Here is a 23,769-nt window from a genome sequence, read left to right as displayed (position 1 = left end):
CAACCATGAATAATTGTCACTCAGATAATTAATTGCAATCTGGAATCTTGCACAAATATCTGGGACCTGGGTACAAACCGGACCCACATTCTTTATGTGAACAATGTGCATTACAGGCCTTTTTGAGAGTTGGAGTCCCCTTAAGCCCCTGTGTGCAGTATGCAGCCACTTAAAGAATAAGTCTGATAAAGTATCCTTTGTGTATCTCTTGTATATAACCGAAGAGCCAAGATGATTTAGTGCACGCACACGCACCAGTAGAATACCAGTTCCTCCTACTAACTGATGTAAGAACTTTTCATATTTTGGGTGGGTTAAAGTATTTACTGCTCTTACATATGGTTGAGTATTTTCTAAGCAGGCAAAGGAAAAGTACACAATAATTCAACACTAACCTTTCCCTACTTTCATTATCCTTCTAATTTTCAGCCCTGTCTAACAAATACTACAATAAACATATCTCATTTAACACTGTAGCGAGCTAAATTATTCTCTTTTATTCACACATCACACATTACAGATAATAGCCCTTTTACCTTTTTTGATGGCACTATGAGACCATCCTAAATGGTCAAAATAATTGTCCAATTTTGCTAGTTTTACTCGTATTAAAATGACAAAAATCAGATGTAATTTTGGAATTGAGCTCACGACAGCCTGCTTTTGAACAGCTCATTATGCAGAGAACAAAAGTTTATTCATGCTGAGCTTACACAATCCAATTTGGTCACATTAAAGTTGTACATTTCAAAGCACAGGTTGTAGACCTCTGAATTTCAACGATGTCTATTCTGCCCCTTTTCTGTCACAATTAGATGGTTGCTAAGGAGCACTTGAGGCAGAGCCATTCATTACGGTGTCTTTAAAATGGTTTGGCACCCTGGGATACTGTGTGCACCAGTGTACAGCAGCAAACCAGTTAGATTTTATAGAGGTGTTACAAAGACAATTGGACATTGAGTAAATCATAATTTAAAAGCCTAACTTTTTTGAATTATATTTTGCAGGGATTTTGCATCATTGATATTATCATCTTCCAGAGATTTACTGTGAAAATACAACTGATTGTGTAACGTTCCATTTCCAAGAACCATAGGTTGAAGGAAACTACTAGAACACCTCCACCAAGCTGTGTCGGAGAAGCTATCTGTGACCCAATGACATTTGAAAAAAACAAAAAAAGCCTACAGTCTGGTGGCGAAACCAGAAATCATAGGTACAGAATCACACAAAAGATGAATGTTTCTGCTCTCGGTCTGCTTTGGCCGGACATAAAAGGAGAGATGTTGTCCATTATCAAAACTCTTGTGTGATACCAGCCAGAAACTGACAAACACACAAACACAGGGAGAGTGCAAGTGTTGCCATTTTTGCAGAACACAAGCCGTTTTCAAAGGCCTGTGTGAATAGAATAGAAGTGGCTTTGAGAGAAAATATTGGTTGCATTGTGTCAGAAGAGGCTTTCAAGCAGCACCATCAGACTCACCATAAAATGCCCTGCAAACCACTTGTAACAGCAATTTCAACTGTTAATTACAATAGTCTGCCATTTATATAATGCATTCTAGATTTGATTTACAAGTTTGGAATTGTTAAATAGTAGATTTTTATAGGCATGTGAAGAGGCCACACACAAAGCATTGCATAAACCAACATAGTTCTCATAGATTTTACGTGTTAAAATATATTTCACAGACCATAGTGGTTCTTCCATCTGTGCCATTGATTTTATAGCTTGCCAAACATCTCCTCTCATTTAGAAGCATCTACAGGGCTGGCACGCTGCCAATGGACTGAGCTCTTGGAAACATGCATGAAGAAAATATTTTAAATTTTGTACATGACCAAAAACAGACAATTGCAATTTTAGTGATTTATTTGTACAATAGATGTTGCACTGTACAAAGAGCATCCCCTTTTCCAATAATCCCTTATACTGTGAGCTTAAACTGGTGGACTCTTAAAACAATTAAATAAAAATACATCTAAAACAACATAAATAGCTACCTGCCCAGCAAATGCTAACTTGTACTGCTAGATGTTTTAGCAAAGTGCTAATGAGTAATAAACACTTTGAGGGGAAAGAAATCTTAATAAAATGTTAAATTATTCCTGTCCAGAGTCAGACGCAGAGGAACAAATAGACCTCTGTATAACAGCATGGAGAAAAGGAACCTCACAGTAGGTACAGAAAGGCAAATGGTGACATTGTCCATTATGCCTATGCCAGAAACACACCATACAGAGCGTTGTGAGCTCAGAACACCCAAACCTTATGACAGGACACTGGATCAAAAACAAAACGGACAAAATGAGGATCACACAATCTAATGTCATGGCATTTTACCTTCGAAAGCAATATTATCTATGAATACATTCACTCATGTCCCCGCAAATAATCTACCAAATATTATCAAATTAACAGATGTGGTATAAAAATATAACAAAGACTGGAACCTCAAAACAAATCATATCTACACAGGTTGACTAACCCTAAGCAAGTCCAATGAAACCTTTTGAGTGAAAGCTGCAAAAAGACTCAAGTCTGAGTAGCGGCGACCTTTCCCCTATCTGCGAGTGTAACACAGTGAAAGCCCCGAGTTCCATCTGGACCCCTGGGTAGCCTCATCACGCCGGGTGGGAGCCCATCAGCGTTCTGAATCTTTCTCCCCAGCATAGGGCTCCCTACTGGGCTGTTCTCTTGAGACGCCACCTGTTTTCGCCGCTGAACCCAGGGACTTCCTGAAGGAGTGAGGCTACTGTCTGAAGAGTAATCTGCCCACCGACGGCCAGCCTCTGGGCTCAGCCGGCCCTCACTGGCCAGGGGAGACTTGTGTGAATGCGGGGCCTTGCGCTGAGAGCAGGGGCTGGCTCGAGGACTGGACCAGGGGCTGTTGCGTGGGGACATTCCAGGGCTCAGGTGATTGTTTTGGAAGCTGATGCCTGCCGTTGTGGGGCTGAGCTTGTTGCAAGACAGGGACTTTCTGGCGAGCCTTGGTGACGTGGGATTACTCTCAGTTTCTGATGAGCTGCAGGCCGAGTCGTCTCCATGGTACTGGAGCTCTCGAACTCTGCTGTTGAGAGAGCGACTTTTGCGCATCCCTCCCTCCTCACGCGGGCGCTCTTTTGGCACTTTCTTCTTTGGTGGTTTGGTGCCAATGAGGACCACTTTTAACCCAAGGGCACTAGACCCTCCATCCTCACTCCCCACTGCTTCATTAGCTTTGACAGCAGCCTCAACTTCCTCAAACTCAACAATGGCACATTCTTCAGTGCCAAGCTGAGTATAGCGCCCACTTAACCTCTTCAGATCTGCAGGCAGGTCTTTTCCAGCTTTCAGGACCCTGACAGAGGCTATGGTGCCGTATGTTCCAAAAGCTTTAAGTAACAGCTTCATGAGCTGCTCCTGCTGCGTGGCACCTCCTTCACCACCTCCGTTTTCCTTTGTGGCCCCAGTCAGTGCAGCCAGTTCTGGCCACCTCTCCAAATCACTTAACAGTAGCATGCGGCTTGGCAAAGACTCACTAGCAAAGACGGGGACTGCAGACTTGCGTCGCACTTTGCGTCCCTCATCATTTAACTCCAATATGTTGGAATGTTTCAGAGCATAAGCAGTTGTTCTCCAGTCACGAGTCAAGTGCTTCACCTGCAAGCACAGACCACAACCACATATTTATGGAACACATCGTTTGATCGTCAATTAGCTCTCATCAATATGAGTTATAATCTTCCCAAAAATATTAAAATGAGCATATTCAGTTTAACTCTACCCAGATTGTACAGATTATTAAATAATGTACGTCCCAAAAATATTAACAGTAACAAAATTAGTATTTTTGTTACAACTTGTTACTTATGACAACATTTTGTCCTCAAAAGCACTCTGTCTAATGTTACCGCGCAGCTATTGAAATGACGGTTACCTTTTTAAAAGAGGTGAGCAACTTGACACTGACAAATCCCAGTTTATTGCGTCGCACATGTTTTAGCAGAAAGGCATCATGTTCCAGGTTCTCATCGGACAGGTAGTACTCGATCTGGGAAACCAACTTGTGGATGAGTTCTTGGTCCGGGGGCTGCCAGCTTTCCTCCTCCAGTTCACCTCCGCTGGTCCCTGCTCCACTGTGTGGGAAGACATCAGCAGCAGTCAGAATAGAGCAAACACGAGTACTCCACGCAGTGCACTTCTTTACACTCGGATCCGCCAGTAATAAAACTAAAACATGGCGATTATTTTCACGTCGTCGATGATACAGACTTGATTTATATTGTATCCGTTTGATCACATTGGCAAATCCAAATCTGTCAAGAAAACCTCTCCCTCTGAAAGATGGCAAGATCAAGATAAGACAAATAAAAGGTTGTCTTCTCTTATCTACCAACTCTTCCCCTAAAATCGTTTACTGGCAAAACAGGTTATGGACAGAGAGCTGCGTGAAGGTGGAAAGCATCAGTCAAGTAGTTGCAGCTAGAGAGTGGGTCTGAATGAAATGTTGTGGATGACTCATCACACCCCCACTCCAAACACACACACACACCCACACACACACAACTGCTGCACTACAACACAAAGCTCCCTGGGACATCAGGTGGAGCTCATAGCAGACATTCACATGAGAAGATGTGCATGGGATGTTGTTTGCAAAAAAATAAAAAAAAGGGACCAAAGAGATTTAAATTATGCCTATAAGATATACGCTAAATGATTATTTGTTTAAATAACCAGATTGAAACACACTGATATGTGTGTGGCAATAACAGCAGCCACATGATCTTTTGCTTGCGTATTTCCTTTGCCCGTAGGCTTCCTGTGTGAAGCTACATCTTGCAATATTGCAATATTCTGCTCAGGTGTCCGTGCCAGAGCGCGCTCTCCGTGGAGGGGGCCAGCAGTACACCAATGTATTTATTTTCCTATTTGCCGTTCAATCACTGAGTCACTCTTTGAGGACGTAGTCTGAGCAGGAACTTGGCCTATAGGCCATGGGATAAAAATAGCAGCCCTGACGTAGGGAATTAGATTAAAGTGAAGGTGCAATCCTTTATCTCTCGCTCTCTCTCAAGTGTGTTTAGAGGAGTGCTGTCTGCAGGGCCACAGGTGCTCTGGTCCCCTAGTCCCTCTGGGCTCTATGGGCCCTTGGACCACATCGAAAAAGTGAGGTCAGTTTCTTTGTTTACATTAAGCCTTCACTTTCCCCCCCCAATCACAGACTAAACTTGGCGTTAGAACACCACACTTGTCCCAAACACCAGGCACAGCTGTAATGACCCACGTGATTCCATCTGGCGAAAATATGTTTTGAAACTTTACGCAAAACCTCCACGAAAGTAATAATCAACTTCACGCTTCCATGGGTATTTAAAAATGAATAAGTGGCTCATACTCAGACCTGGATTTGTCATGCCGGCCCATGTCGTCCTCACTACAGCTGCCTCCCAGAATGTCAACATTATTGCATGACAGCTCCTCCGGCTCCTCGTCCTCCGCAGCTTGAATGGCCACAGTGATCGTCACGGTCCCCATCTCCTGCGAGAGCTTATCCACCGTGATGACCTCATCGACTCCGTCTGAAATACACTTCGAAGTCTTCATCTTGTGGATCCCCAGATAGCCACTCATGTTCTCGGAGTGCGGGAAGGCGCTGGTCCCCTCCGCGGCGGCGGCAGGAGCGGCGGGCGCGGGTCCCTCAGAGCCTCGCGTCTCGCCCACTGGACACGGGGCGCGATGCTGCTTCTGGCACCAGCGATGGCGGAGGAAGATCCAGGGCGCTCGGAAGACGCGCTCCACGGCTCGCCAGAGACCCCTGATCCAGAGCCGACCCGACGCGGGGCCCGGAGGAACAGCTGGGCTTGTAGCTGCCTGCGAGACACAGCCTTGACCTGGGGGACTGGAGCCTCCGTGCGCTTCTACTGCCACCGCCGCCTCTGCCGCGCTCACTTCCTCATGTGTAAGAGGCTTTCTGCTTTTGAAACGAGCCTCGCGATTGGTCTCCTCGCACGCGCTCCCAGCCCACGAGCGCGAGCTGACACAAAGCCAAGAGGGAGGCAGAAGGAAAGAGAGACAGCGCAGAAAGGCTGTCACCAAGGCGTGCATTTTGTCTGTTTTTTACCCGCACACACGCGCCTTCACGCGGAGGCGCCGGGGACCAGTGTTTGCAGGTCCGACGGCTCTAAGTGGGAAACCGATTGCACGTGTTCCTCTTTAAGTGGGAGCCCATTGTGCCCAGGGCGACCCCTTCTTTAACTGCTAATTGGACAGTGCTTGAACGTCTGGGAAGGAGGAGTGACCCCGAAATGAATTGTCCTACTGTAAATAACAATCGAAGCCATCAGCCAGGGCAGAGTGGTTGAGCTACTTAAAGAAGTGGGACAAAATGGTGTGAATATTTTTGGGCCAATACCTTTGGGCTATTTAAGCTCTAATAAATCTGTTCAGGCAGAAGTGAGACTACAAAGTAATAGTCTACAGCTCACACAATGAATGCTCCAACATCCTCCTCAAAGCAGCAAATATAATATATAATACAACAATATATGTGTTCAGTCACTACCCGGCCATTTCCATATCACACATGGGTTTCTTTTACTTCATGATATTCTATTGAAGTGTGCATTGCAACTGATCTTGTTTATCCTGTTTTCTGGCTGGATTTGCTGAAAAAATCCCAAGTTTAGCTTTTTACAAAAATAAAATAAAAGCATAATATATATATTTCTTAACAGGTTGAAACCTATAAACACAGGTTTTTATCAATTTTGTTGTTAAAGTCAGGCTTTAATATGAAGACCTGGCTTAATTTATTCAGTTCTTTGGGTGAATAAAAATAAGATTTTAAGGCAAATTTCTCAAACTTTATTTGTAACAGAATGCTTTTGTCCATATAAACAGGTTTGGGGGGGAATATGTAGATTATTCTATTTTATTCAGACGCCAATGCAGAAAGTGGCTCGACATAGACATAATCACAACATAATCTACACTCTCCCCATCACTTGATAAAGAAGCACAAATAGTTGTGAATGAACCCATATGTAAAATATTGATATCCCTAGATTATGAATATTTTAGTTTACAAATGTAAATTGTATTCAAGAAGCCATTTTGAAGCCTCTTCACAATGCTGGCAACAAGATTAGACCTATTCTACACTAATATTACCTTGTGCTACATAACTGTATAGTCTGCACACTGCAATCAGTCTCTACAGGTATTGTTTTTTTGTAAACCATTTTGCCACTGGCCTTGATCCCATTTCACACTGCAAATCACTCTTGTAATGTTGTTGCCTATTGTCAGCCTGGCATGAAATATCTTTACTCCGCCCCACTGACAAGCTGGCATCACAGCTGGTGGTGGGCTGTGACTCACTCCCTGCACCACATGCCATGCAGCGCTCCGGTTTGTGTACAATGCAACATGGGGAGAGCGAAAGCCGAGGAGACATGAGAACAACAAGGACATTGGTAATCATAATGCATGCTTATTTTGTTTTTTTTAATTGCATTAGTTGCTAGGAGTTAATAATTATCCAATTAGTTTGCCTTTCCACAGCCTTTTCACATGTTTATTCCATTTATTAAAGCTTTGCATGTTTGTTTTGTCTAACTTTTGTACTGAAGTCATTTAGGACTCTGCTCTAACAACTTTTCATCCACTGCTGCTCTTTTTATTTTTATTTTTTACTTTTACTTATCATATTTTAATGCAGTGCCATTGCTGGTAGTGCCTTCCAAGTTATATGACTGATCTTTTTCAAACTTAAAATATCTCAACTGTGGGGCATTTTGTATATTAACTTTGACAGCTGTTCCTTTGTGACAAAAATGTTTGGGGACCGCTTCATGAGGCCTTTTCTTGTTTTAAACCAGGGGTGTCCAAACCTTTTTCACAGAGGGCTGCATTTTGAAACAATATAAGGAGGGCCACAGACAACATGACAAGGAAATTATATATGTTTAATTTGAGTGTGTTGATGAGCCTCTGCACATTTAATAAGGCTTAGAACATTAATATTAGGTCAGTAGCATATCAGATGGTGGTTATTTAGGTTATGAGAGCTTAACCTTTACAATTTTACAGTAAAATGAACTGCTTTGGTTGGTTGGGCCAACAAAAAAACAGGGGTGTCCAAACCATGGTCGGTCTGAGGCCAAATGTGGCCCTCAGACCATGGTTTGGACACCCCTATGGTGAAGAAAATACATTTATGGAGAACACCATAGCCACAATAGGCTATACTTGCATTGGACAGGGTTGTGCAGTGGGAATGAAAATACTTCATATTTGCCGTTTGGAAATGCTACAAAAAACTGTTCCTATAAAGACAACATCACATTGTAACTTTTCCTTTTTTCTTCTTTTTTAGGTCAATTGCTCACATTTCACATCAAATCTTTCAGTCAGAGCTACCAGAAAAAGAACAGTTCGCACATCAATGTTGAGACGGGTGCGTAGGATGAATGGGAACAACCCTTTTCATTTTTGCTGAAGAGGGCTGAAGGACTGAAACATTGCACTATAAATACCTTTTTTGTCAACATTGTGTGTTACAACACATTTTTTGAAAGGGATCAAAAACCAAATATCCCCTCTGTATTTATTTTTGTCTTGTCTAATGCATGCAACTTGATATACGCCATGATTCCCATCATTTATCATTAATGCTTTCATAAAAAAACATTTATGATTACCTCTCATCTCGTCTATCATAACTTCAAATGTATTATTTTACAACACATTTTTTATCCTGTCAATCAGTTTTCTCTTAATGATTTTATGTCTTGAATGAATTGAAACAGTGTAAATTAGGGTAAAGGTGAGTCACTTTACTCAAAAGAAAATTATGATTATGATTATAATTATAGGCACTTTGGTCTTGATTTGAGTGCACACATAAACAGAAATAGATTCTAGCTGGGAACAGCTGACTCTTATGTAGGCTACAGAATATATGCAATAATAAAGTCATGTCTGGCTATAGCCAAGTTATAGTAACTCATCAGCCAGAATGTAGTCTATATTGTTTAGTATGGCCTGTCACACAAGCTCTCGATGGGCACGTCCCATATGTGTCAGCTTGTGCTTCATGAATAGCTTGTGACAGGCAGTGTGTGGGATGTCCCTTTGACTATGGACTTGTGTTCCCTCAGCAACTGCTCATAATGTGCTGAATAGGCCCAAAAGATAACACAATTTAATTTGGTATTCTAATAAGCCTTACCCAAATTGGCCATTGTGTGATGACTGTTCTATGGTTTAGAGAACGACTGCTCCAAAATGAATTTACTTGAATGTAGGTGGCTCGTGGCAACTGGCAAATTTTTAATACAAAAATTGAAAGGGAAGTATGTAGGGCCCATTTGAATTCAGCCACAAAGCTAATTTGCACTGTTTTACATTATTTTATACTATAAATAACTTCATACAAAATGACAACAGAAAACATGTGTCCAAGCAAGCTTGTGGCATAATGATTAACTCGTTGAGCATCTTACTTGAGGCTGTAACTCTTCTCTTGCCTTGGGGCTTCTCTCTCTGGCTCTTGCGTTGTTCCACACGGAGTATTTATGGAGTTACACAGAAGGGGGCGTTGTCATCTCGTTGCTATGGCAGCAATGTTTGCAAAGTTTAGTCGCGCACGAAATACAGTATGTTTTAGGAAATTGGCTGAACAATAGTAAGAAGTAGATGCCATAAATTAAAACTTTAATATTTTGTTTTGTTTGCTCGCGTTAAACTGTGTGTTTGAATGGAGTCGGACCAGAATGATGATACAACCATGAAACACAGCGCAACGTTCAACAATAGGTGGATGTTTCTTAGACCAGTGGTAAATATATCTCTTTATCATTGTGCCATCCATTCCAACATCCATCCTAACGCACAATTTGAATGCTGGTTTGTTACATTTTCAATATAAACTATGGTTATACTCTGTTTTGAACGTTCAATTAATCTCTGAAGGTGAACAGCTGCAAACTGCATCACACTGTCAAGTCTCCAGAAGACACTACCCAGAGAACAGTGAGTAGAGAGCATTGAACAGAACAATGACGTGTGCATTCTATTTGGACATAATGTGTGGTTATTACAGGCAGATTGTTCCACTTCAACCAGAGAAGACCGTGTACCCTTCAATGACATGCATATGGTACATCCTTCGAATCAAAGTAAATGGAACTGGAAATAAACTGCACTGTCTCTACAACTGTACAAAACAAGGAATAACTTAAATTCACTTTTCTGTCTGCACAATATCCTAATTCTTTTGTAGAAAAAAGGCTTTTCAGGTACACGTCCGGCCAAAGGCATCGAATCCAGCCGCTTGCTTCACCACTGAGAGGCTTTGCAGAATCTCAGGTTGTAACACCACCACCAAGTAGCACACAGACTGGCAGAACTGTGGCACAAACATCACAAGAGAAGACAAAGATGACCTTTTCCCACCCTTTCAACGCCCTAAAGCCCACAGGTAACATGTGGTTTGTTGATTTGATACAATGCCAAAGATGATTTATCAAAATTAAATGATTATAAGGGCTGCAACTAACGATTATATTAGTATTTGATTAGTTTGATCATTTTTCTCGAATAGTCAAGTAGTAGACACATTATTAACCAAATACATGTTGAAATATGGTGGCTAAATATTTATGAATTAGGTGTTAAATTATGATTTAACAACAACTTATGTCTATATTATAACAATTGGTTTTGTCTTGTGTTTTAGAGTCTGTTTAGTCCAAATTATGATTACGACTATCAAAATACGATTATTATTTTTCAAGGAATTGTTGCATACCAAATCATTATTGTGACATTTTGTTTTATGCAGGATCTCAGAACTCTAACTGGAGATCACACAAGGGTTTTCACTCTAACCAGATTCAACCTGAGGGCTTTGCTGCAAATCTGCTGCGGATTGACTTGGACAGGTACATGTTTAGCACCATGTTCATATTTACCTTAAAGTGCTAGAAGTACCTTACATTGCAGCTAGAGGGCAGCAAGGCCCCTGTACATGCCACATTATGCTCAGTAGCTCAGTAGTGATAATTATGCTTGTGCATAGACCATCCCCATATCTTCATGTTAAATTCTGCCAACATGTCTAGTACAGTTCAACCTTAAATGTTTTTGGTGTCTCTTCTCTAAGGATCTGTCTTGAAGAATGTCCCAATCTGGCCTTCATTAGTCAATTGCAACTTTTGAACCTGCAGCACAACTATATCAGAAGAATCCAGCACTTATCTCAATTCCAACTGCTTATTTTCCTAAACTTGTATGATAATCACATCACTGACATGACGGGGCTTGAGTATTTACACTCTCTAAGAATTCTTATGTTGGGGAAAAACAGGTTAGTCATCTTTGGTTAACACATTATTTGATTGGTCACGCTAAACAAATTTATAATGTTTCTTCTCTTTTACAGGATACAGAAAATAAAGTCTCTTGACCATTTAGTCAAACTCAATGTACTGGATTTACATGATAATCATGTGAGTTATACTTTTAATACATTGTATGTGATGTAATATTACATACAATATTATTATATATCCACAAGAGTAATATTATGTTACATTATTGCTGTTTATGCCTGGTATTCATGTTCTAATTATGACATGGTTGTGAAGGGGGAACTTTATGGAACTAGTAAAGAGGAATCCCTCTGTCATCTGTGGAAATTCAGGCTAAAATGCAGAGACAATTTTCGCACAATTAGCAATTTCTTCTGGCATTTCAAACATTCATTGAACAAAATTAAGGTGTTATAATATTTATTTTATAGCTTTATCATAACTATTGTGCAAATAGTTACAGTTTGTCCGACCAGGAAGTAACACAAACTTCACACACTCAAAATAATTGAATAAATGTAGATAAATCAAATGAAACTAATCACATTTTAATAAAGTAATGAATATAATTATGTTAACTGTTCATATGTCATATGACATATGAACTTGAGAAGCTTGTCTGAGACACTCCCTCACACTTGTTTTCACGGGCTTGTATCCTAACACATTTAACAGACCTAACTGTTTTAGTGTTTAAGGCTGGATTTGTGTGTTTATTCACTTTAAAACATGACCTGAGGTCAGTTACTCACTCACACTGAGCGCTTATTACAGAGACGGCACAAAACACTACAAATTGTGACTGGGGATTTGAGCAGCCAAGAGGCAAAGTGGATTCTTTGGTCAAATTAGTGTTTTGCCTCCACGAATCTCATGCTTCTCTTACAAGAGTTCATGAAGAACACAGTTTTATTCAGTTTTTTTATTCATATTTTTTAGGCTTGTGCAGCAAATTACAGTAATTGCGCTGCTAAACATGTACTTTAAAGTCATTTTGTGTGTGTGTGTGTGTGTGTGTGTGTGTGTGTGTGTGGTGGGTGTTTAGCACATTGTGCTAATATGTCAATGCAATGTCTCCATGCCTGACATGTATATTGTGTATTTGTCATACTGTGTGTAAATCTAAACCAGTTCAGACTTCACAGGATGTATGAAACACAATGTGACCTGATATGGTTCTGTTCCACTTTCCATTTGACTTGAAGCTTTGTGCAGTTTAACCCAACGTAAACTTTAAATTAAATTTATATTTAAAACAGATTATTATATATATGAAGATACAGGGTGGTAACAAATGAGTTGATGTAACTATAAGCAGCCTACCTCTATTTTACATCCTTTCAGATCTCCATGATACAAAATGTCTCTCAGTTGTGTGAACTGCGGGTATTGAACCTGTCTGGAAACAACATTCTGAAAGTGGAAAATGTGCGCGGTCTCAACTGTTTGACAGAGTTAAACTTACAACAGAACTGCATCTCTGCTTTGGTGAGGTCCTTTTTTGTTATATACTTGAAATTATCAACGTTTATGGCAGTTGCATTATACACAGTCTATAGTTTCTCAGAAACTCATTACTAAAGTATTTTGATATTCTGAACAGTCACTCCTGTAAAATCTGATAAACCGAACAGTGCATGCCAAAACAGGCCCCTTCCTTTGAATGAAAATCCCATAATTCATTTCCTGTTTTTGGAGTAGAAAAACTCCAAAAGTGTTGTTTTTTGCTGTTTCATGATTTAATTGTTAGGGGCAGTGAAATGAATGAACATTAATAAACAGTTAAAGTGAAAACATGCCACTTCCTGATCTGATCATTATTGCAACATAGTTTAATAGCAGCATAACTAGATAATCTATGCCCAGGTGTTCATCTTTTCACTTTTCAGGGCAGTAAAGTCTTGTCTGTGATTGAAAACAAGTTTAACCCCTCCCTCACATGGGTTTGTAAGGGTAAAACATGGTTAAATCATAAATTCAATGAAAGTAATATATAGAGTCTTTCCAATCTACATATTTTATTCTCAAAGAGTGAATTGGAACGCACATTACTAACCCTTTTTGCACATCAAATATAAACACTAAAGCAGTCATCACATGCACAATAACATAATCACGAGCAACAAAATACAAGTGGGTAGATTGTCATGGTTGATGTATTTATCCTTATACTTTGATTTATAGTCAGCCCGCTGTCATTGACTAAGGCAGCAGCAGATGACATATGCATATGATACTTATTTCAGGTTTACTGTAGCATATCTGTGAGCTGTTGAAAATACGCCCTGGAATAAAAGACTGTAGAAACACTCAAATCCCCCTTCGTGTCCGTTTAAGTCTGTGTTCATAATGTGCAGACTTTGTGTTTTTTGTTGCTGCATTCAAGTAGAACTGCGGCGATGAGTGTTGGGGCTCAGTCTACTGTACGTGTGACAAAGGCAGACACACAAGCTGTCAGTGAGAAGAGAGGGTGGGGGGGATGCAGAGGTGAAGGCAAGGCCGTTTACAGACTCAATTCAACCTAGAGGCTCTGAGCCACGCAGCTGCACCCGGGCCCATCCTGCCAGCTGATTGGATCCGATCAGCCAGACGTTTTACAGGGAGACGACCTCTGTGGGTGGTTGTTGTTGCAGCAGCACATCAGCTCAGCAGTGACATCATCCGGTCTGAGGCAAAGCGGCTATAAATAGTACCACACAGAAATGGAATGTGGGGCTAAAATTAACTTGATGACATGTACTACTACAGAAGTACTACTTTTGTCTGTTTTGTTTGTTTCAGCTTTACTTAACCTGCATAGCATTCTGCATAATGTTCTGGATCTGCATTACAGTTTTCCCGGTGTTAGTCCAGATCCAAACTGCACCATAGTGGCTAGATATAGAGGAGCATTTCATTTGGTGTAATTGCATCACAGAGCTAATTTAAAACTCAAGTGCTAAGATCCAGAGGAAGTTGCGTGGGAGGCTTCTTAAAAGGTTGGTGCTGATGCAGCTCATTCTGACTGGGGCTGGGAGTGTCCTCTCTCTCCTCTGTCAGGCTCAGCAGCACTGTGCCGACGCCCACTACACAAGAGACAGCTAAACGTGCCGTCCCCAAACAAAGCCGGTACATGAGATGAATAGAAACGTTTTGGACAATGCCCATGTCCTTCTTTGTCCTTTATATATTTAGTCATCCATCTTCAGCTCTACATTGTTTCATCTGTGCGGTCTGATTGGTCCAGATCATCTGAGCTAGCTTGGAGCATCTGTGTGGCTGGTGCTGGATGTGAGCAAGTGTTTGGAGTCATCTTCCTGCAGTGGGGGATCTCTGCAATAGCGCAGCACCCAAACCCCTCCCCCTCCTCTGCCTCTCTTTTGCCCCACCTCTCCATGTGCAGACGCAGCAGCAGGCGCATTGTGGATGAGGATGCTGTGTACCGCAGCTAAGTGCTGCAAGGTGACTGAGGAAATGGAGAAGACAGACAAGCTCTGACTGGACTGAGGATGTGGTGCCCTTGTTCTGAACATCTTCGTCTCTCACTGTCCCACTCTCTCCCTTCTCCTCTTCTTCTGTTTAGGTTGATCTGGACTTCCTGCCCTGCTTGCAGCGTCTGTTTCTCAGCTGCAACAACATTAGCAGGTAAGTGCACGGACTGTTTAACTCTCTCCTTCCCCTGGCACAGGGACAGGCCTGGTGTCCGGACAGGGCCACGTCCTCTGCCTCAGCTATTGGCTGTGCCAGGCTACTTCACTGCAACCAGAACACGTTGCCCCACTTATATATTTGCTTTAGTAGGCAAAACCACACAGCAGTTATCACTTCAAACGTGTAGAGCATACGTTGTTTGACAAAGAGTTGTTTGACAAAGTTGTTCAGATGAAATAGCAGATACAGAATACAATGATTGGTTTGTGGGCAGGCCAAATCTACTGTATATACTAAAATGCATTGGTAATACTGCAATAATGTGTTACTAGGTAAAGGGACTTCCTGGTGGAGCCAATCAGCCTGTTTCAGGAAGTTTTTATGTTTGTGTTTTATGTGAGTTAAGTGAAAAGACTTTTGTTTCCAAAGCACTTTGCACATTTAGCTACAAGTTATGCTTATTAATTTACCATTTTAAAGGTTTATTTTTGAGGTTTTATTAACATAATCAGTCTTGTGTATCACTTTAACTTTCAGGTAAATTGTCCTTTCAGTTTTGATCAGCTCGCTCAACTTGGGGAATTGTGCTCCCTTTCTGAGCTCACCCTGGATGGGAATCCTGTAGCCCTGGAGACATGGTACAAGCAGGCCGTCCTGCGCTGTGTGCTTCACCTGAAACAGCTGGACATGAAGCGCATCACAGTAAGAAAAGATGTGAAATGTTTCGTTTCACAAACATAACTAGTTAATAATACAAATAATATTGCTGTGTAGATGGACATGCTACTATCTGTAGAGTTTAACAAAAATGACATGTCAAATAATCATGTTTATTGAATTACAGAATAAACTTGAATTGTTTTCCAGTTTTAACTGTCAAGTATACTTTTATGGCAAGCAGGAAACACTTGCCCTTAAAAAACACATCTTACTCTTTTGCGAGATCATGTTGATACTACCAATCATTGCAGATCCTTTGGTAAGATGTAAAAAAATAGAACTGGGACACAAACATATTGTGCTTGCAGAACGGCATTCTGGGAAAAGAGGCTTTTCACCACAGCTGTGCACCAATGAACTGAGACTAAAACAGAGAGATAATCCTAAAATGTAGCCGGCTGGTGTTCTATCTATCAATCTATTCAATCTTTTTGTCGACTTGTTCTGGTTTCTTCATCTACATGGTACAGATAAGATGAATAAATGTAGCAGCGTTGAGATTGTAAAAAGTGTTTTGCAGGACGAGGATCGGCGTACAGCTGGTATACAGGCACGAAAAGAGGAGGAGAAGAAAAGAGAAGGTCACAAACAGTCCATTCATAAGGTTAGACATTGAACCGTACAGCTAATGTTTCAACCAATTTATAAACTACTATGGCGTTTTAACCAATTCAGACATTTTCACTTTTCATTTACAAAGCTAGATTGTCAGCTGATGGAAATAATACATACAATTGCATCATATGTGTGAATCATAGAGACTAATTCTGCTGCAGACTGTGAGTGTGTTGCAGAGAGGGCTGAACAATGGTAACCAAAACGCAACAGCATGAGTGGCATATTAATAGGCCTTTTAAGAGGGCAGATGTCTACTTAGGCTTGTATTTGACTCCTTTTGGTTCATTTAATAGATGCATACCTCAATATGGTTTTCTGTAGCAGTTGGGGCACATACTTGAAAGGATCACACATTTTCTTTGCCAGAACTTAAACTAGATGATCCATTTACGACATACCAATATTTGTTTCCTGTTGCGTTGCCATAGGAGAAGCGGCGCCTTGCCATCCGTAATGCAGCGCAGCAGTGGGAGGGTGTCAGGGCCTGTCTGGAGTTGCCCACAACAATTGGAGCTAAAGAAGAATTTAGTCCAGAGAACAGCCCGAACCACAGTCCAGCCCAGAGCAATGGTGTCACGCAGGAGTCTTCTCCAGATGAACCCAAGTATGTCCTTCTTAACTCACTACTTACTTTTCATGTGGCTAAATAGAAGAGATGCAGTTGACAAAGGTCATAGAGTACATGTCCAAATATATGTATTCTACTGTCCCCAAACATAGACAAGTTATTTTAATAGTAAACATTTTATTTTTTCAAATCGGGATTCAGTTCACAGTAATCATTACAAACATTTAAGTGCATTAACATTTGAAATATGAATGCTACAATTCCACATGTGTTTGTTGAGATCTGAACTACAGCGTTGGCCTCAGCTTTCTTTTTTTCCCTAAGGACAAGATACTTTATACAATATGCATTGTCTGTTATTGTTGAGTTTCATTAAAGATCTTCATTGTCTATCATTTGCACCTTGCACTACTTCACATACATAAGTACTCATCCACCTCAGCTGTACCTATTCTCATTCTTGTACACATACACATATACACATGTATATGTCCCATATACATACACCGAATATACAAGTATAATAACTCATTTGTAATACTTTTGCAATATGTATACTTGATATTTATAAGTGTATCTCACTTATGAACATATGTTACATTTATCTCAATTGTTAACACAGATATTACCGTTACATTGTTTTATAGATACCGGTACTTATGCCTTTTTTCTCCCTTTTCCCCCTTCACATTGGACTGAGAATAATGACATTAATGATAATGTCGTAGAAAAAGTTTCAAAGGTAGTCATCTGCACAATGTTTTAATTGAATTTTCCAGATGACTACCTTTAGAACCTTTTCTACGATGAATCGCGCCTGGACAAATGAGAGATGACACACAGATTATTAGAAATAATAAAATTACAGTTCAAATAAATAAGTGAAACTTAAAAAAAAAAGGAGGACAATATATTAATGAGGGTATATCATAAATTTTCCTGCAATTCATTTCTATAAAATGAACATCCTCATCTGGGGAGAGGATGTTTAAAACTCATTTCTATTGGTCAGCCTCCTGTTGCCACGCAGTGACATTTTGGGTCTTGATAGTGACAGTTTTAATGTCATTCTTTATCTTTACCCACTTTTAATTGATTGGATGAAAATTGTTGGGCAACTGGCATCGCTGTCATTCTGTCTTCCCCTCCAGGCGGCTCAGCCCGGGGTCAGGACCAGAGCGACTCTCGGGGGGCACAGAGAGCCGACTGCGCTCCAACAGTCGTCCAAACAGCCCACGCGATCCCAAGTACGTTTATTCTGTTTTACTTTATAACATATGTATTTGAGTAGTGGCATTTGGAAGACTGGAACACAAATTAAATCTTTGCTTGGGGTGGGAACTGCAGATAAGATCGGCACAGGTTATGGTACAGACTGACAAGATGTTTTATTCTTCCACCCCAACGATTTATTCTTCCATTTTCTAAAAAGAGAAGCAGGTTATAAAACTGAGATGAGGTTATTTTTCTCGCTATGGCCGGTCCATGTTGAAGGACACAAAATGACCTCATGTCAGTTCAGTTCAGTTGTGTGTGCTGCTGTAAACCTATAAATAAAAGTTCATTCTTGTTCAAGATGAAGCAGGCACAATTTTGTTTCTAGCCTGAAATCCATGTAATGCAGGTCAGGATGAGTTATGATGAATGGCAGGGTATTATTAGAACTATTATTACATGTTTTACAGACTACCTTCCTCTTGAGCTCTGTGGAAAAAAAAAACTAGCCCTGAATCACAATCTTCACAATTCAATGGCCATGAGTTCTCTTACACCATCTTTTGTGAGTTTCTTGTTTTGTGGCACGAGAGATGAACACAGCTTATTCTTTCCTTTCTAGGATGGTTTATTGTTATGGCTGCCCAATATATCTCAATGAAATTTAATTGGCAATCATCTGAACAAACCATAGATGAATATAACGTACTCTCTTTCAACAACCTACAATGTCTCAAGTGATTTGACATAAATTACATATTAATTGCATAGTTTTGCACAAGTTCTTACACATTTTAATAATCCATTCAGTTGTTGAAGAACCTGAGTAGCTTTAGTGAGTAAAACAAACCACAAATTCCCACAAGTACTTAAATGAATCAGTTGTAGTTTTTGTGTTATTTTATTTGTGTAGGTGAAGGCTCATGTTTTACCTCTCCTGCCATTCTGCACAACTCAACCTTATTCTCTGACGTGGTGTGGCATGTCCCAGTGATTAAACTTCCCTTGTAGTCTGGCGTCTGTCTGTCTAATAGTGGACAGATCTTCAACCTGTTGTTGCTTGCTACAGGAAATATTTAGTTCTGTTTGGAAATTAGAGCTGTAATATAAGACATTAACCATTGTGTCATTCATCACTGACCGTCTGTATTGTCGTTTACTGACATTAGTTTTTAGTTTTGCCAACAGTAATCTTCAATAAAAAGAACAAACAAATGATTGGTGTTGTGCGGAATGTGGTCAGGGGGTATCAGTGCCCTTGCAGCACATGAGTACCTTAACATTTTCAGGCCAAGACACCCAAAATAACCATGCAATTTTTATTTTAGTACTTCATTATGTTGGTCATTTAAAACACATTGCTTTATGATGATCTGCTCTTTCATAAATACCAGAAAAAACAATTATGCACATTTGACAGTGATACTGTGTGTTTTTCTCACAGGCTTGTGGAAACAGGCAGTGTGCAGAGCTTATCCATGTCGGAAAGCCACCTCGCAGAGCTGGATGGAGAGACTCTCAGATTATTTGGACTTGGAGCCCTGGAGGCTCTTGAAAGAGGCTGGGGAGTTCAGACGGCTGGTGCTGTTACTGTAATAACCTTCCGTTACATCAACTTTGATGCTATTGTACCAACATTACCAAGAATAAGGGTCAAATTTCCTAATTTGTTGGTAAGGATTTGAGTTAGCAGTATTTGATTTAAAGGTGCACTATATAACTCTTGTAGTGTGGGGTCCGCAACCTGCTTGTCCCTAGAGAGGTGCCATTGCTTTTCCCGGAATGTTACATCATATAACATTTAACTTATTCATCCAGCATGGATTACAATTATTCAAAATTACTGATGATTTTATTGCTTACAAAGTATCTTGAAAAACATGCATTCTTACTGTGAGCGGGGATCACCTCTCCACAGATCTGACCTTTAACTTGGCCTGGCGGCATCAACTGCTTGTCTCCATGGAGATCGTTATGTTTAATACCGAACAGTAATCTTCTAAAACAAGCAGGTGGCAGACCCTCCACCAGAAAAGTGAATGCACCTTTAATTATTCTAACAAATTTGGTTGAGAATAGCAATTATTACATTCTGACACGTCATCTTTTGGCAGCATCTGATATTTTTGGAAACGAGCATCAGCCGCCTGCCTCAGCTGGCAGCTCTGGCTCAGGTGAGGCGACTGGACCAGCTGACCATCCACCCCGAGGGAAACCCAGTGGTCAGTCTCTCGCTGTGGCGCTCTTTCCTCGTATACAGACTTCACTACTTTAATTTGCAGAGGATCAATGGCCAGGAGGTATAGGCACATAAATAAATAAGTATATACAGTGATTAAGATGAATTACATTTCAATCTCCTCCCACAGGTGACCATGAATGATGTCATTGCAGCAGAACGTGTCTTTGGGACTTTGGGTCATATAGCAGCCACTGAAACGCCCCGTTGTAGACTTCTGTTGCTCTTAGAAGAATCCAGGTACTTTGATGTTGATGGCCAAGGCCTGAATGTGTGTATTGGATCAGAATTATATATTTTCAGCTACCGTGTCAGTGTACAGAGCACAGGAGTTATGTGTGCTATTTCTGTCTGTGAGCGTGTTGTTTCAATAGTACACCTGGCACAGAATAGCAGAATTAATGACTGTATCAGGGTGAAGGGTGGGTATTTGGCACTTAGACACCAACATTCCTCTCCCTCCTCAACCAACTTCTCTCAGGCAACAAACACGGTACTTACTTGAGCATTCATATCATATATTGTACTACTAATAGTTTGTTTTAAATATGCATCTGATTGTAGTTAAGAATAATGCATCAGTGTTTTTAGTTTTACATTTTGCATAAACACAAAATATACTAAAACCAAAGTAAGATGGTTTATGTGACATATTACCAACGTACTGCATATATATATATATATATATATATATATATATATATATATATATATATATATATATATATATATAGCATTATATTTGCATTGCATTTGAATAAATCAGATACAAAGTGATATTAGGGCTTATTTCCCCAAATACTAATCACAATTAGGAGTGCGTGCCCAAGGACACACAGCTATGCACTGGTTAGACTGACTTAACGTTCTGAGTCTCTGCTGCTCCCTGTGTATGAAGTTCATATCCAGGCCATAATAGATGTATCGTGCAAACAGATTTAAAATAAAACATTTAAACTAAGAACAGCTGGTCCAGTGCTGTCAATTGTGGAGCTCTCTAAATAATGCTGGCACAGCGGCTTGTAATACGATGGTATTCTGAGAGAATGATAGCATACAAGTTTGTGAGTTAGTTGTACTTTTGGAAAGTATGGAAAGTATTTTTCTATTATCACTTAATTTGACATGTCTTGTTTGCTCTTGCCCTGCAGAAAGCGACAGCTTCAGTTCTTGTTGGAGGGGCGTGGTCGGCGTGCAGGGCTGAGTCCAGAAGAGTGGAGAGACAACGGGAAGCTTCTGGGGGAAGGCCTGAACAGAGCGCTCTTCAACTTTCCCAGTAGAGACAGCAATGCAGAAAGCCCTGAGGTCTGTCTTTACAGTCTTTACTTACTTAAATACTTACTTCAGCCCTGGACCTGAGCACAGCATCTGTCCTGTATCTTCACACACGTGTGTTTTGTTACAGGAAGGTACAGAGGAGTCTTCGGAGCGGGCGTCCATGATTGAGCAGTATCTTCAGGATGTAGCACAGAGGGCATCAGACACTAATCTAAAGGGCGAGGCTCTTCACAAGCTTTGGCCCTCCATGTTTGCTGAAATGGTCAAAGATTGTGTGTTTGAGATGAGAGACCAGGCAGCGTTTCGTCGAGCCAGTTTAGCAAGATTTTCAGAAACCAAGTAAATGCGATCAGAGACTCTCTGAGACTGGACATACTTCCACATGGACACAGTTTTCACCGCTCTCTTGTACTCAACTTCATTTTTAGCACTAGAATTAATTATGTCTGCAATGTCAGAGTCTGAAATTATGGACATTGTGTCAAAGACGTTATGGACTGAATGTAGAATTTCCTGAAAATCAGCAATGCTGGGAGCTATATCATTGTACTTGAAGACAGGATAGAGACTTAATGACACACTGTGCATTGTGGTTCCTAATCGCCCTGTGCACTGTTTTCCTCCTCAACATTACCATCAGCTGTTACTGACCAGGGTGTATTTTCTAATCTCACCAATATGTTTTGTCTTTAATCATGCTTTCATTTCTCACCTTTTGCCTGACACAAATGGTCCTAGGACTCAACATTTCTTGTTTACTACAGATTTTCTGTATTATTAATATTAAAAATATGTAAACTTTCTGTGTTTTTGGCATTCATGTATCCATAGTTTCGATACATAGTGGGTGTATAGATATAGTACATCAGCTTCCCTCTCATACAGAATGAATCATCCCATTTTGCTCTTGATAATGACCTTGAGCAGGTCTTCAGAAGTGCATGGACCTCTGAAGTGTAAACTGGAGAGTGGAATGCCCCTGAAGGCGTTGGAGCTATGTGAGCTTTACACCACCTGTTCCCTCTCTCTCACACTGTCCTGCCCAAGCCTCTTTAAAACCAGGCCACAAAAGAGCACGGGACAGCGCTGCAGGTGTAGTATCTCAGACAGAACCTAGACAATGACAGGTCCGTCTGAGTGCACATTATTTGACACACTTCAACAACCAAATCAACCTACTTATGCTTATACTTTATTTTGAGTGAATATCTTGTATTATACCACTAAAACCTGCTGAAGCATTTGTGTCCACTCCTTCTGCAAACCAATACAGTTTACATTTTACATGTTACATTCACCAGTTGCCTACATTGAGTGTTGTCTCTCTCTCTGCTCCCTCCCTCACTGTCAAACTGTTACAAAAGTCCAGAGAGAAAAGAGTGGGTTTTATTTCACACACGTTGAGGAACACGGCCGACAGGGGGCGCAGCACGCTCGCGGCTCCTCGTATGGACTCGTCAGATTCGTCTCAGTGAACTAAATCTACCTCCACCGACACTACATGCTCCTCGACATGGATTCATTCTTTTGAACTGGGATTGGATCAGCCTCACATGGGTGAATTTACCATGTTTACCCGGGATCAAGGCTCAGCTATGAGGACACCTGCGTTTGGAAAGTAGCTTTGGCTCCTGTGCAAATATGCAAGAAAGTGGATGTAAGGAGAACTTCTACAGTTACTTGACAGATACAATATCAGCCTTTACGGGGTTTGGACTGATACAATACTACTCTGCACAAAGCCGGAACAATCTTTTGAGCAATTGTTTTTTTTAACTAGGCATTTTTTGGGCTTAACTGAAATAAGTAGTTTTTTAAGTAGATGGATATTTTTACTGCACTTCTGTCTTCATTTACTCAACCTTTGGCTGCTTTGAGTGACTGAGAGACAGGTTTTATTACTGTTTGATTATGATGCTTTTTTTTTATTTCACCTTGAGAAGTTTTTTCCCCCTATGCATTGATAGTGATGGACAGATCCTTTTTTGTTTGTTGATTAGTTGATTGTAGTCTTTCAATAATAGACATCTGTGTTCCTAGATAAAAGGTAATAATACATTATTACACAGATTACCTATGTGCAATTTGGGTTAGAAAAAGCCGAACGTTGTAGCTGATGTGGCTGTGGAACACATTT

The 23,769-nt window shown here is 40.6% G+C and overlaps 2 protein-coding genes across 2 annotated transcripts; one reads left to right on the top strand and one right to left on the bottom strand.

The window, feature by feature from the left end:
• Positions 1–1,858: 1,858 nt before the first annotated feature.
• Positions 1,859–6,112, bottom strand: larp6a (La ribonucleoprotein 6, translational regulator a). Its single transcript, XM_072464466.1, has 3 exons — positions 5,391–6,112; positions 3,924–4,122; positions 1,859–3,646 (listed from the first exon to the last, which is right to left on the bottom strand). Exons 1-3 carry the CDS (start codon positions 6,092–6,094, stop codon positions 2,540–2,542), a joined length of 2,010 nt encoding a protein of 669 aa, XP_072320567.1. The 5' UTR covers positions 6,095–6,112; the 3' UTR covers positions 1,859–2,539.
• Positions 6,113–11,160: 5,048 nt separating this feature from the next.
• Positions 11,161–22,435, top strand: LOC140381120 (leucine-rich repeat-containing protein 49-like). The gene is made up of 13 exons (XM_072465145.1): positions 11,161–11,360; positions 11,436–11,502; positions 12,709–12,852; positions 14,927–14,988; positions 15,549–15,696; positions 16,235–16,318; positions 16,761–16,936; positions 18,052–18,147; positions 19,560–19,788; positions 20,230–20,415; positions 20,485–20,594; positions 21,506–21,659; positions 21,760–22,435. Exons 1-13 carry the CDS (start codon positions 11,305–11,307, stop codon positions 21,973–21,975), a joined length of 1,728 nt encoding a protein of 575 aa, XP_072321246.1. The 5' UTR covers positions 11,161–11,304; the 3' UTR covers positions 21,976–22,435.
• Positions 22,436–23,769: the final 1,334 nt, after the last annotated feature.

Source organism: Eucyclogobius newberryi, unplaced genomic scaffold (assembly GCF_026437365.1).
Source record: "Eucyclogobius newberryi isolate DKJ021-1_F unplaced genomic scaffold, fEucNew1.0.hap1 SCAF_5, whole genome shotgun sequence".
Lineage (NCBI taxonomy): Eukaryota > Metazoa > Chordata > Actinopteri > Gobiiformes > Gobiidae > Eucyclogobius > Eucyclogobius newberryi.
Note: the sequence above shows the minus strand (reverse complement) of the source record. Positions and strands in the feature narration are given on the sequence as shown.

Excerpts from the sequence above, each read along its gene's own strand:
- larp6a (XM_072464466.1), bottom strand. The coding sequence starts at position 6,094 with ATGCACGCCTTGGTGACAGCCTTTCTGCGCTGTCTCTCTTTCCTTCTG. Across the intron at positions 4,123-5,390 it reads GGCCGGCATGACAAATCCAG|TGGAGCAGGGACCAGCGGAG; the intron begins GTCTGAGTATGA and ends CTTCCCACACAG. Across the intron at positions 3,647-3,923 it reads TGCTCACCTCTTTTAAAAAG|GTGAAGCACTTGACTCGTGA; the intron begins GTAACCGTCATT and ends CTGTGCTTGCAG.
- LOC140381120 (XM_072465145.1), top strand. The coding sequence starts at position 11,305 with ATGACGGGGCTTGAGTATTTACACTCTCTAAGAATTCTTATGTTGGGG. Across the intron at positions 18,148-19,559 it reads AACAGCCCACGCGATCCCAA|GCTTGTGGAAACAGGCAGTG; the intron begins GTACGTTTATTC and ends TTTTTCTCACAG. Across the intron at positions 19,789-20,229 it reads TCAAATTTCCTAATTTGTTG|CATCTGATATTTTTGGAAAC; the intron begins GTAAGGATTTGA and ends ATCTTTTGGCAG.